The sequence below is a fragment of the Halichoerus grypus genome, chromosome 2 (assembly GCF_964656455.1).
Source record: "Halichoerus grypus chromosome 2, mHalGry1.hap1.1, whole genome shotgun sequence".
Classification (NCBI taxonomy): Eukaryota; Metazoa; Chordata; class Mammalia; order Carnivora; family Phocidae; genus Halichoerus; species Halichoerus grypus.
In genome coordinates, this window is record NC_135713.1 from 67,621,945 (window position 1) to 67,637,203 (window position 15,259).

Consider the following 15,259-nt stretch of genomic DNA (forward strand, 5'->3'; position numbering starts at 1 on the left):
TCTTGAATTCTCAATGACAAAACTAATACCTTCCTGTCATTCTTCTATTTCTTTCTTTTTCTTAGGCAAGTAAATTAGGTTTTTGCCTCTTCTAACCAACAGTCTTAACTAATATAAAATTAAAATCCCAATGGGATACTGTTAGAAGAAAATTATTCTAAAAATTAATAAGAATAGTACACAAAATAATAGATTACAAAGTAGATGACACTAAAAGTGACCACATTATATTTATGCAACTTAGCTTATGATGGAGGAAACATCATAAATTAATGAAGGATAAAAAAATACTGGGAAAATCAGTTATTTAAAAAAATAAAATAGAGCCTCATCTCATGTTCCCCAAAATTAATTGCCCAAAGTAGTCCAAATGAAGGAGAAAGACGTCAATACATACCTAGATTTTTTTCCAGCCACTGATGTCCTTCAATTAGTTGGTCAATTAAGGCAAAATAATGTGGAGCAGCTTCATCAGGCATAACCCAGCCACCTGTCACAATTTCAAACTGACCATTCTGTAGCAAACTAGAGAGAAAATAAATATAGGAGTTTACAATAACATATACAAGAAAAGTTCAAATAAAAGATTTAAAATAGCGTAAACATCAGGGACAGCCCTTAAGCAAGTATAACCATTACTTACATGAGTTACTAAAAAAGTTTTTTAAACCAGGGAATAAATTTCAACTTTGGGGCCCTAGTGATAAAACATCCTTAGTGAAGCGTGTGTGTGTGACCCTTCCTTCCTAGGCAAAGCCTCTGCAGGTCACTGTGGAAGTTCCTTTTCATAAGGTTATAATCTCCCAGACAACTTCAAAGATCCTGATGTCAGGAGACACATCTGATTTATTTCTGAATCTTACAAAGCACCTAGCAAAGTGCTTTACTTGCAGTATATCCTGAATGTTTACTGGAGGGCTGTCGTTTTAAGCATGATATTTGTTTCAATATACCTATATTGAAAATCAATATTTATTTTAGTCCTTCTGACAATGGTAAGTTAATCATGCAAACTACACAAAAGTAATAATAATAAAGGTAAAGCCAGTAAATAACATATGCCTCTGGGAATACAGAAAACATTATAAAGCATTTTGCTCCAGATTCAGTTAAAATGTGTCTATATAGTTTATTTTACATTACTGAGTGAAAAGCTCTAACATTACCATTATCTGTCCATTGGGTACTCCTTTGCCATAATACCATACAAGGTAACTAGATTCCCCACCCCTGGAACAACTGAATTGTTACAAGAAGATCCCTTCCTCCAAAAAAAACAAAATCGCAGACTATTAAAAATTTGAAGAAGTACCTGAGGAAGTATAGAGGTAAAGAATTTAAGCAACACCTTAAATGCCATAGACTTGTCAGTCTGCAGTAAGATGGTTTGAAAAATTGTGTAGAATTTCAGAAAGAAAAGCAGCTTTAATAAGGATACACATCACTGGATACCCACCCCTAACCAAGCCAAATTTTGTTGAAGCAGCCCAGAGGCATAGAAGATAAACATTTTCCTACAAAGCATAGGCTTTTAGAACAGAATCCACTACATTAACATAACATCTGATTTATTTTTATAGAACAGAATCCACTACATTAACATAACATCTGATTTATTCAAACATATGCATAACATACAATCAGTGAGAGAGTGGATAATGGACACAAATTTTAAATATGAATGAATAATTCCTTGTATAAAATTTTTAAATGTTAATTTAATCCTGTATTGCCATGGGAATCACCAACTAACATAATTTCACATGGACACTATGATGGCTCATTATAGTGTCTAAAAAAACCCAAATGTCCAGTCAAACCTTAGATTCTCAGAGGCCCAAATCAAGAACTTACGATACACAAACTGGGAATCTCCAAAAAAAAAAAAAAAAAAAAACCCACATTTCTTTAAGAACACAACTAAATCCAAGGCTATTTTATCCTATTCTTACTGTCAAACTGCTTCCAGTCAGTTCTCTTTCTTATCTTTCTGGGGATTGCCAGATTTAGCCACACTCTGGAGGCCTTGGCCCAGACCCAGCTCTTAAGTCTTATGACCAGTACTTGGAAGCCTGAGACGTCAGGACAGATCTGGGATTTAAATTCTGGCCATCAATATAGAAACGTGGCTCCTTATCTCAGCACTCCAGTAAAGAGATCTTTTGGAAAATTTCAGAAATAAATTGGTCAAAACAAAGTCTTTGCTGCTTCTGAACAGTTAATAGAAATTACAGATTAAGAAGTCTAAAAATTAAAATAAAAAAAAATCACTCCAATGATGGAATTTTTCATCTCAGTTTTATTTTGCTACATGATCCCTATCCCCAGGCATGAACGGACTCCAAGAAACAGCTAAGTGAGCAAAGAATCATACCTACTATATACATTAACTAATTTCCCCAGGTCCATTTGTAAACAATCTATCCCTTCCTCCTCCCCATGATGCCCCAGATGTCTGTGACCAGTATTGAGTTCTTATTCGAATGCAATGGTTATCTTAAAGACTGACTTGTCAATTTGGGGCAGGCATGAAAAGCCTCCCATGCATTAAAATGTTTTCCACAACTTTTTTACCTACTTATTTTCTTCTCTCCTATTTTTCCCAAACTGATTGGTCCCAGGTGTCCTCATGTCTCAGCCCAAATAAAACCTGCCCAGAGAAGTCTCCCTGAGCACCCAACCTAAATCAGTTCTCCCACCATACTACCACACTCTCACACGATAGCATTTATCACCAACCAGAATTACCTTGTTCCGTTTCCATGTCTCCTCCCTCTCCCTCCTCAACCCCGCCCACCATGAGAGCAGAATGTAAGCTCCCAGAGAGCAGGGACTAGCACCTGCTGTTTTGCTCACTTATCCACACCCAGCACTGAGAAGTGTGTGTGGCATGTAAGGGGCACTCTGACAGTTGTGAGATAAATGAGGAATGACTGAATGAGACTCTCGGCTCAAAGTCAGTATTAACAGAAAGTTTTAGATTAGATGAAGTTCACAGACATATGCAAAATAAACTGGACAGGAAGGGGCCAGGTGGAAAGGGGTCTGAACAATCTGGGTGTGAGGTGGTATGACCCAGAATATGAAAGTGGTGGGGCACCTGGGTGGCTCAGTCAGATGAGTGTCCGTCTTCGGCTCAGGTCATGACCTCAGGGTCCTGGGATCGAGCCCCGTGTCGGGCTCCCTGCTCATAGGGGAGTCTGCTTCTCCCTCTGCCCCTCTCCCATCGCTCCTGCTTGCTTGCTTGCTCTCTCTCTCTCTCACAGAAATAAATAAAATCTTTTAAAAAAATATGAAAGTGGTAGGAAATATGGAAGAGGAAGGAGAGAAAGGAGGTGTCTCATGAAAAATCATCCATGGGAATTGGGCAATGACTGGCAATAGAAGAAAGGATGAAAGCACATATGTCTTGGGTGTTAATTCCTGGTGTCTAACGGCACCATAGTGTGACACACACAGTGGAGGTGAGAAGGGAGGTCACTCTGGGATCATAAATATAAATTTGGATAAGGCTGTCCGATAAGACGGTGAGACATCCCAAAGGAGCTAACCGAAGATGAAAAGTTCAAGAAAAGAGGCTGATATAAAAATTAAGCTTGGGGGGACTAAAACAAAGAGGAAATAGAGAAGCTAGGAGGTGAGGAGAAAACAATCAAAAGGAGAGTCAAGGACCAAGCAGAAGGAAAATATAAAAGGAAATAGAGGCAATAAGAAATGTGAAAGATAAAAAGAATAAATCTGTGCAAACAGCCTGAAACATTCTAGAAAACAGTAATGAGGTGCAACCTATGCTCCCACTTGGTAAAAGGCATTTTTACAGTTAAAAAGCTACCATGTAATTGTGACTTACTCAGAAAAAGACACATTGGTGGGCCAGAATATAAAGCTGAGAAATAAATTTTTTAAATATTTATACGATTAAAATAGCAAATTACATTACTGGAAAAGAAGGATATAGTTTTATTTATAAAAGCTTCAATCAGAGGGATTTAAAACAAACTTGTAAGAAAGCCAAGTTATTATGTCATACAAGCCAAAAGACTGATACTTTGAAAGAGCATGCTCATATAGGTTTTTAAGAAAAACTATATGAATAGGTCACAACAGGCATGAATGTCACAGTCACAGGCCAGAAAGGACACAGGTTTTTAGCTTTTCGTAGGATAGTGTCTCTAACCAAGCAGAAGAAAAACCAAATGGAAAAAAAGAACAAAAAAACATGATATGAAGTACGAAGCAATATAACAATGACTAGACACCTGGCCAAACAATCAGGTTGGTGAGTACTCCTATTCCACTGAACTGCCTGGTTTTCCTAGTCTATACATAAAAATGGTGAAAACCAAATGATAAACTGGAAGACTCCTAGAGGCAGGAAGGTGTGGTCTTATATTAAATATTCACTGTGTTAGGCAAAAACACTCACCAAAACCAAAACCAAACCAAACCAGAAACCCACACACAGCAATTGCAGAAGAGAGAAGGGCACAAAATTCCCATGTATATGCCTGTATTCTAGAATATATGCAGTTAAGTATCTCATGAATGACAGAAAAACAAAAAAGGTCCAAAGAAACACGAGGAAAACATTAACCTGATGATTGAGAAACACAGCAATGATCATCATCATTTAGTAACAAGTACAAAAAGTAGGACTGCCAGTCTACAGAAACAACACCTCAGGAAAGACTTAGAAAAATATTTATAAGCAATAATAGAAAGGCTATGGTAGCCTACAAAAAGGTAGGCTTTTTTATTTATATATATATTATTTATATATATATAAAATATATAATATATATAAAATAAATATATATTAAATATATATTATATATTAAGTATATATTATTTATATATTTATAAATATAAATAACATATATATTATTTATATATATTTATAAATATTTGTAGTTAAAATTGCCACTGTTAGCAACATGATGAAAATAAAATTAAGACAGACTGCAACTGTATATTTGAGACTTTTTTTTTTTAAATCAAGCAATGGGAAGTACCTACAGCTACAGAAAAAGTCACTTAGAATACAGGTGCTTCCAATGTCCATGCACTTAGTGCTCAACAAGCAAAACTGAGCTATTTCTCTGGCCCAGAGGAATACAAAATCGAAAAAAGACATGCCCACTCCATCGGATCTATTTCATCGTTTCTGCCAAGAGACTGGCTTCTGGCAAAATTTTTGCGTGTACACTTTTCCTCATATTTCCTAATAAACATGAGATCTAGAAACAAAAGTGAAAAGACAGGGAAAGGGAAGGAAAGAAAAGAATATAGACATACAGAAAATAGGAAACCAGGCACTAACTTCAACATTAACAACACTCCTGTTTCACTTTTTTAAATGGTTGACTTGTAACCACTGGTAACAGCATTACACATTTCTGTTTCTACTATTTCATTGCTGAGGAATTTGGTATAAAAAGCTTAACAAAATAACCGATCAAAATTAGGCTTGGCATATCTGTCACAGCTCGATTTGCCTAAGATGCAGAATTTACACTTAAGAATGTCCTTGCCGACCACACGAAGCTGCAAATCATTTTCTCTGAGTGTCACTTTTTCCCCTCTGTAGACTCATCACACATTTGGAACTTGGTCACACATAGAAAGATAGACTCAAAGAGCTTTTTTCCCTAATGCGGAAATGGTTACAGATAACTTAGTAGTAAAAAATGCATCATTTAGCCAGCTTCAAAGAATCACAAATTAATTTCACGAGAAAACGAACTGAATTTGTAATCACACATCTGGGGAAATATGAAATAATACAAGATGATGTACAGGGATTCATTCTTAAATAAAAATTTAGTTACGTGGAAAATTCAAAAAGATGGAGGCTCCCAACAAATCAATTAATAGCCTAAAAACATTTGCTTATCATGTGCCTGATTCATACGCCTTTCATGGGAAGTACCTAATATATGAGAACAAAAATAAAACCTGTTTTAAGACCCCTCATAGAATACTAATTGGGGATATTCATCGTATACTTCTGAATATTGTTGACGCCTGTCTGTAAAGCTATAGTACACGAGGGGGCGCCTGGGTGGCACAGCTGGCTGGGCACTGACTTGGGTTTCAGCTCAGGTCATGATCTCAGGGTGGTGAGATCGAGACCCAGGTCAGGCTCTGATCTCAGTGCAGAGTCTACTAGAGATTCTCTCTCTGCCCCCCTCCTTCTGCCCCTCCCCCTCCTCACACGTTCTCTCTTTCTAAAATAAATTATATAAAGATTCAGAACATGAGGGACAGATGGCAAATGTGTTCTCTCTCATCATTCCTTCCTCACTTCATTCCAGCCATACTCCTTTCATTTCACTGTCCACGCGCTCTCTGCCTGGCATATTTTCCCTCCCAACACCTGCCTCACCAGCTCTTATGGATCCACCTGGAGCCTTTCCTAGCCACCACATCTCATCTAAAGCCCAGCCACCTATATAGTTATCTTTCATAAAACCCAAAACTTTCCTTTTATAACATTTATCATAAAACTTAATTACACACTGTATGTTTATTGTCTTTCTCCCTCCATAGACTGTAAGCTCCGTGAGGGCAGGAGTCACACCTAGTTTGCTCACCATTTAACACTCAGGGTTCCTATTAGAAAAGGATACCAATAACTCAAAAGACAAGTGAACAAAGAATACGCAGCATATATTTCAGAAATGATGGCCTCCCAAAAATGAAAAGAAATTTAGCCTCACTCATAAGGAAATGCAAATTAAAACTTCAAGATGTCACTTTTACTTATCATATTGGAAAGACCAAAAAGTCGTGTAACATACTATGAGGTCAAAGATGTATGGAAATCGGTATTGTTACACATTTCTGGCAGTAACTATCAAATTGTAAAATGCATATACACTTTTATACATGTTCATTCAAATTAAGTCAAAAAATAAAGTATAAAAATAAACAGAAGCATTATACACACTAAATATAAAGATACATTCCATGCATTCACAAAAGACCAGAAATAAAACTACATGGTCACCCACTGGGAAGAGTCAAAAAAATAGATTTTTATACTGTCTTTAAAAAGAGGGGCTCTTCTTTCCTGAAAGGTTCTCCAAGATACATTAAGATTGAAAAGCATGGTACAATATCCATTAGGATGGAAATTAGATTAAAAAAAAAAAAAACAGCAAAGAGGTGTCAAGGATGCAGAGCTATTGGAAACCTTGTACATTGTGGGTGGCAATGTAAAGGGGTACAGTTGCTGTGGAAAACATGAGGGGTCCTGCAAAACTTCAAACACAGAATTACTACATGATCCAGCAATTCCACTTGTGGATATACACACAAAAGAATTAAAAGCTGGGACTTGAACAGATATTTGAACACCTATGTTCACAGCAGTATTATTCACAATAGCCAAAAGATAGAAACAACCCAAATGTCCAATGATGGATGAATGGATAAGTAAAATGTGGTATATTCATGCAATAAAATATCATTATTCAGCCTTAAAAAAGGAAGGGAATTCTGATACATGCTTCAGCATGGATGAACCCTGAAGACTTTATGCTAAGTGAAATCAAAGCCAGACACAATAAGACACATATTATTCCATTCATATGAGGTACCTAAAGTAGTCAAACTTACAGAAAGTAGAATGGTGATGCCAGGGGCAGGACTGAAGGTGAATGGCAAGTTATTGTGTAACAGGTACGGTTACAGTTTGAGATCATGAAAAAGTTCTAGAGACAGATGATAGTTATGACTGCACAGCAATGTGAATGTACTTAATGCAATCAAATGGTACAAATAAAATCAGTAAGATGCTAAGTTTTATGTTATGAATATTTTACAATAAAAAAACAGACTCATTCAGAAAAAGATCAGCTCAATGTGCATGGCATGCTATCATTTGCATAATAAACATGTATTTGCACACAGGTATATGTACGTATGTTTCCCTGTGTATCTATAATAGAGTTCACAGCAGCTGCATTCTGTGAGAAGAACTAGATGGCAAAGAGACAAGAGTGGTTCATCTCTTACCTTTCACTGTGTACCCTTTATACACTTGGACTTACATTAACACATTAATTAAGTGAAAATTTTTTTCTAAACTATAAATATTATACCGATTTCTCCTAAACACTGAAAACTAACATAGCGATAGCATAAAATAATCATGAAATGTTATTTAAGAATATTTCCAATATTAGATGGCTCAATTAATCATTTTTTTTAAGATTTTATTGATGTGAGAGAGAGAGAGAGAAGTGGGGGAGAGAGCATGAGCGGGGGGAGAGGGAGAGGGAGAGGGAGAAGCAGACTCCCCACTGAGCAGGAAGCCTGACACGGGCCCAGGACCCTGGGATCATGACCCAAGCCAAAGGCAGATGCTTAACTGACCGAGCCACCCAAGGACCCCCATTTCTGTCAAGTTTTAATAAGAGGATATTCTTTATGCAAACTGGTGCAGCCACTCTGGAAAACAGTATGGAGTATCCTCAAAAAGTTAAAAATAGGACTACCCTACAACCCAGCACTGCACTAGGCATTTACCCAAAGGATACAAAAATACTAATTAAAAGGGATACATGTACCCCAAAGTTTACAGCACTATTATCAACAACAGCCAAATTATGGAAAGACCCTAAATGTCCATTGACTAATGGATAAAGCCGTCACATATATATGTATATATATACATAATGGAATATTAGCCATAAAAAAGAATGAAATCTTGCCATTTGCAATGACGAGGATAGAGTCAGAGCGTATCACGCTAAGCGAAGTAAGTTAGAGAAAGACAAATATGACACGATTTCACTCATGTGTGGAATTTAAGACACAAAACAAAACAAATGATCATGGGGGGAAAAAGACAGAGAGGCAAACCAAGACGAGACTCTTTAACTACAGAGAATAAACTGCTGGTTACCAGAGGGGAGGGGGGTGGAGGGATGGGTGAAATAGGTGATGGGGATTAAGAAATGCACTTGTGATGAGCACTCTGTGTTGCACGTAAGTGTTGAACCATTATATTGCACACCTGAAACTAATATTACAGTGTATGTTAACTGGAATTTAAACAAAAACTTAAGAAAAAAGAAAACAAAAAAAAGAGGATCGTCTTTAAATATTTCACTGTATAGTGAATATTACTTCATTCTATCATTTTCCAAAACAAATTAATAAAATGCTCATTCATAATGAATAAAAAAATATATGAGATTAAAGAGTAAAATTCAAAAATCTATTCACTATCTTGCTATAAATGCATAAGGGGTTATGGTAGGCACAGTTTTTGACCAACTTCTTTTACTTAATACTATACCAACGCACACCTTTCCATGTTAATAAACATACCTATCATCATGTTTATGGCTGTACTGTATTTAAAGGACTTTTGAGATATCAACACACAATACACGTGTGTTTGGTTTGATCAGTTTTGACAAGTGTTTATACCCCTGTAATCACCACCAAAAACAAGATATGGACTATTTCCATTAACTCAGACAGTTCCTTCATGCCCCTTTCCAATTATCTCCCGCCTCAACTGCTCCAAAAAAGAAAGACATTCTTACTTCATGATTTCTATCATAATAGATAGGTTTAGCTACTCTTAGACTTCATAAAATAAAATCATACAATATTTATTATTCTCTGTCAGGCTTTTTTTGCTTAACATGTTTATTAGATTCATCCATATTACCATGTATTTCAGTAATTCATTCTTTTTCACTGCTGAGCAGTAATTCCACTGCACAAATATGCCCTTTTTTTCATCTATTATCTTGTTGATGGACATTTGAACTGTTTCCAGTGTGAAATTACCATGAAAATGTCTAAACAAGTCTTTTTGTGAGCATGTTTTTATTTCTCTTAGGTAAATTCCTAGCAGGGGGCTCCTAGGTCTCATTATGTATGTGTTACTTTGGAAAACTCTGGTGGCTTTTCAGAAAGCAATTGTCCCATTTTATATCCCCACTAGCAATATGAGAGTTCCAGTTGCTGCACATTCTTGTCAACTCTTGGTGTTGTCAGGCTTTTTGATTGTAGCCATTCTAAAGGGTCTGGGATAGAATCTTGTAGTAGTTATAATCTGCATCTCCTTGATGACCAGACATTAACCAGCCCGAGCACACACACCTTCCTCCTCACTGCTGAAGCCTCATAAACTTCTCCTGGGTGTTTGAACATGCCAAGCTCTTGCTAATAATCCCTGGCCCATAATCACAATTCTGCTCTCATAACCTGGAATTCCTTCCCCACCCCCTACATAACTGGCTAATTATAAACCCCTTTCAGGTTTCAGCCTGAATACCACCTGCTTCAGGAAGCCTTCCAAGACACCCTTCTTGCTTCCATAGAAGCAAACACTTTATTGTGATACTATGTTTTTTTGGTTTTTTTCCCTTATTTAATTATTTTATTTATTTTTATTTTTTATTTTATTATGTTATGTTAATCACCATACATTACATCATTAGTTTTTGATGTAATGTTCCATGATTCATTGTTTGCGTATAACACCCGGTGCTCCATTCAGTACGTGCCCTCTTTAATACCCATCACCAGGCTAACACATCCTCCCACCCCCCTCCCCTCTAGAACCCTCAGTTTGTTTCTCAGAGTCCATAGTTTCTCATGGTTCGTCTCCCCCTACGGTTTCCCTCCTTCATTTTTCCCTTCCTGCTTTTTTTTTTTTTTAACATACAATGTATTATTTGTTAGAGGTACAGCTCTGTGATTCAACAGTCTTACACAATTCACAGCACTCACCATAGCACATACATCCCCAATGTCTATCACCCAGCCACTCCATCCCTCCCACCCCCCACCACTCCAGCAACCCTCAGTTTGTTTCCAGAGATTAAGAATTCCTCATATCAGTGAGATCATATGATAATTATCTTTCTCTGATAGACTTATTTCGCTCAGCATAATACCCTCCAGTTCCATCCACGTCATTGCAAATGGCAAGATTTCATTCCTTTTGATGGCTGCATAATATTCCATTGTATATATATACACCACTTCTTTATCCATTCATCTGTCGATGGACATCTTGGCTCTTTCTACAGTTTGGCTATTGCAGACATTGCTGCTATAAACATCGGGGTGCACGTACCCCTTTGGATCCCTACATTCATATCTTTGGGGTAAATACCCAGTAGTGCAATTGCTGGATCATATGGTAGCTCTATTTTCAACTTTTTGAGGAACCTCCATACTGTTTTCCAGAGTGGCTGCACCAGCTTGCATTCCCACCAACAGTGTAGGAGGGTTCCCTTTCTCCGCATCCCCGCCAACATCTGTCTTTCCTGACTTGTTAATTTTAGCCATTCTGACTGGTGTGAAGTGGTATCTCACTGAGGTTTTGATTTGGATTTCCCTGATGTCAAGCAATGTTGAGCACTTTTTCATGTGTCTGTTGGCCATCTGGATATCTTCTTTGGAAAAATGTCTGTTCATGTCTTCTGCCCATTTCTTGACTGGATCATTTGTTCTTTGGGTGTTGAGTTTGGTAAGTTCTTTATAGATTTTGGATACTAGCCCTTTATCTGATATGTCATTTGCAAATATCTTTTCCCATTCTGTTGGTTGTCTTTTGGTTTTGTTGACTGTTTCTCTTGCTACTATGTTTAATTACATGTCTTCCCTATTCTGCCTTGAAGACTGGAATCAGGTCTGTCTTCCTCATCTCCTGTATCCCCGGAGTCTAGCACAGTATTTGTTGAATGAATGATGGAGTAAATAAGGGAAGGCTTCGGAAATAAGGTAATATTTCAGCTGAGTCTTGAAAAATGAGTAAGACTGAGATTATCCATTGCACAAAAGGAAAAAAAAAATTCTAAGCTCAACTCATGGGCAAATTCCTAAACAAGAAATAACATGTGTCTGAGGACACCCACGTAGCTCAGCAGGGCTAAGAATAGACTGTGAGGCAGGAAGTGATCAGAGGGAAGGATGGACAAGTAGGGAGGAATCAGAGCAAGAGCCAGTGTGTGCCAGACAAAAGAGATGGGTCTGTACCTTCTGACACTGAAGCATCACTGAAGCATTTTAAAGCCAAGAAGTGACATGGACAGAATGATACATTAGAAACCTAACTCTGTGGGAGAAATGGAGGACACCTGGAAGAGACAGAGCTAGACACAGGAAGACCAGCTGGAGGTTTTCATAATAGCAGGAAACACAGAGTAATGGGCCTGGAGCTGGGGTTCAGAGCACAGAAATACTAAAGAGGAGTAAGTGACAAGGCTTAGGGGACTGACTGGATTTGGCCTGAATGGCAGATGGAAAAGGCAGAGCACACAATGCTTAACAGCACTGGTTCTGGTCCTCATGCCCTATTCACTAGCTGGAGAATCTTAGGTGCGTTCCTTTACACCCCTGCCTCAGTTTCCTCATAAGGAAACTCAACTCATCTTAACTCCTAAGAAAGCTATAGGACTGACTGAATAAATACATGTAAGTGCTTACAACATGCCTGGTATACGTTAAGCACTCAGGAAGTGTTAGCTGTTACTATTGTCATTAAATAGGGAAAAAAGAAGTTGAGGTTGGCACTTTAGATCTGGAAGCAGCCCAAACACCTAGTAATTAAAATAACAGTGTGGATGAACCTGCAGGATGAAGAGGAGAAGCAAGGGGTACGACCCCACAGGCGAGAAAGGGACATGGAGGAAGTGAGCAGAGGAGGAAACTGAGGGGATGAAAAAGGAATGCTCAGCAAGGCAGGAAGAGAAACAGGAGACAAACAGCTCTGGGTCAGAGAAGACAAAAAAGGAAAGAATTTCAAGGACAGTGAAGTGGTCAGTGTTGATGCTGCAAAGAAAGCCTTCAGGCGGACCGCGCCAACATCCAGTGGATGGAGCAGCTGAGAAGTCCCTCATGGCTTTTGCCAGTATCCATGAGGTAGACAGAAGCCAGCAGCCGAAGTGGCTGAGGGGTGGAAGGTGCACAAAGCTGCCTCATTGGAAATGAACTGGGAGTGGAGGAAGTGGGGTGAAATACATACTTCTTCAAATACACATATGCTGCTGCTTCAACTATTAGAACTAAAATTATTTTAGACACCGGTGAATTGCTTTGATTCCTTTGATTAAATGTTATGTATCTTTAGGCTCTAAACTCAATCCAAATCTGCAATTTACTCTGAACATCACAAGACACACTGTAACTTCTTATTGCTCTGCAAATTTCACAGCAGCCTTCGGTCAAATACCGTAAAATGTGACCTGTATAAAACATATAATAAATTAACCTGTATGAGAACTTTAAAGGTACATTTTTATAGTGAAACCTGAAATGTGCCCCCATTTCTCTGATTTCAATAAGCAAACAGATAGTTAAGAAAATAGGGTACAAGGTTCACTTAAATATAAACCTAGGAAAAAAGACGTAAGAGAATGACAGATTAGAAATTTTCCATTCTTGGGGCACCTGAGTGGCTCAGTCGGTTAAACATCTGCCTTCAGCTCAGTCATGATCCTGGGGTCCTGGGATCAAGTCCCACATTGGGCTCCCTGCTCAACGGGGAGCCTGCTTCTCCCTCTCCTTCTGCCCCTTCCCCCTTCCAGCTAGTGCTCTCTCTCTCATGCACGCGCTCTCTCTCAAACAAATAATCTTAAAAAAAAAAAAAAAAAAAAAGATTGTGCATTCTTGGCAAAGCAATGAAACCCAGCAATGTGTTGAAGATAAAATATTTTCATTAACCATCACTTCAATAACCATTCACTGATGATACCTTTCCTCCCCACACACACAAAGGAAGCCTTATTTCATACCAAAATGTCCACACAGAAGCTGGTCAAGACTTCGGTGAACACAAACTGTTCTAGGTTCCAACAACTCATTGGGCTTCTTCACTGAACACCAGTCTCAACAGCAAGAGCACATGCACCGTAAAAACTGTTTCAGTGTCTCAGTGCCCAGAGAGAAAAAGTAAGTATGTAATATGCTGGGCGCTAGTCAAAAGAAATGCTAAGGTTAATGTTTCAGCTGCTTGATTCTGAATGAGGATTCACATTTTGATGTATTATAAACATCATGCAGTATTTAACTGCATTTAGCTGAAGAATATTCAAATATGAAGCCTAAAAAGTAAAAAGAATGTTAACATCCTAGTCATTTTCAAAAATAAAACAAGCATAGACAGAAAATGTGTTGATTATTTAACGGGAGGAAGTTTCTTTTAAATCCAGTGGATATGTGTTACAAGTAGGCACCATGACTATAATTGATTAAATTACTTTGAATCTCACACACACACACACACACACACACAAAAAGGCTAGATGTTGTTTGCATGGATCTCCCTTTAGTTAACTAGATTCTCATTTTTAAAAGCTTATAGAGCTGAAGACTGCTGCCACAGGGGGTGAGAATCAAACAAGTCACTGCTAGAATAGACTATGGGGATCACTTGAGTTATGTTTCTGTTGAGTTCCCACAATCAATTGGTATTCTTCAGGGACAATAAAAGCTTACATGGAACTCTGCTGGAATTAACAGGTTCTGTTCTGCAATAGGTAGCTTGCAAATTTAGGTACAGACATAGAATCCATAGACTCATCTTCAAAAAGGAAAAAATAAGCCACTGCATAAGCATTATACTAGCAGTCAAAAAAATTCTATCAGTTAACACCACTTAGTACAAGCTCAGGATTTTAAATACTGAAAGCACACCTGTACATCTATTAATTTTTCCCCAAAACATACATTTAGGCAAGAAATACTAAGAATGTTATGTTTAAGTAAGTAGGGGAAAAAATGCTATGACCCTAATTCCACAGATAAATGTAATAAGTGAATAAAAGTGTATGATAATGCCAAGAAGGGAGAAAACTTTGACAAAGCTTGACCAGAAACAAAACTCATTTGCCCTAACTTTGCTATAAAAAACAATGTTTTCTTTGGGACTCCTAGGTGGCTCAGTCAGTTAAGCGTCTGACTTTGGTTCAGGTCATGATCTCAGGGTTCTGGGATTGAGCCTGTCAGGCTCCCCACTCAGCAGAGGGGTCTGCTTGTCCCTCTCCCTCTGCCCCTCCCTCCATTTGTGCTCTCTCTGTCTCTCCCTCAAATAAATATAAAATCTTAAAACAAAACAAAACAAAAAGAACAAACAAACAAAAACAATATTTTCTTCAAGCAAAATGGTATCATCAAGATCAGGCCTATATTCCAGAATATTTCCCACTGCCAAAATAGCATCTGTCAAAAGAAGTTTAAGACAATGAATTGAGCATTAGATTCTCATTTGTATTCCCACTCCTTA

General features: G+C 37.8%; 1 protein-coding gene across 1 annotated transcript in view; it reads right to left on the minus strand.

Moving 5' to 3' along the window:
* Positions 1–15,259, minus strand: part of MAN2A1 (mannosidase alpha class 2A member 1) — a 165,866-nt gene that overhangs the window by 105,695 nt on the left and 44,912 nt on the right. The window contains exon 5 of the mRNA XM_036123025.2: positions 398–525. Coding sequence (XP_035978918.2) covers positions 398–525 — 128 coding nt within the window. The remainder of the gene's footprint in view (positions 1–397; positions 526–15,259) is intronic.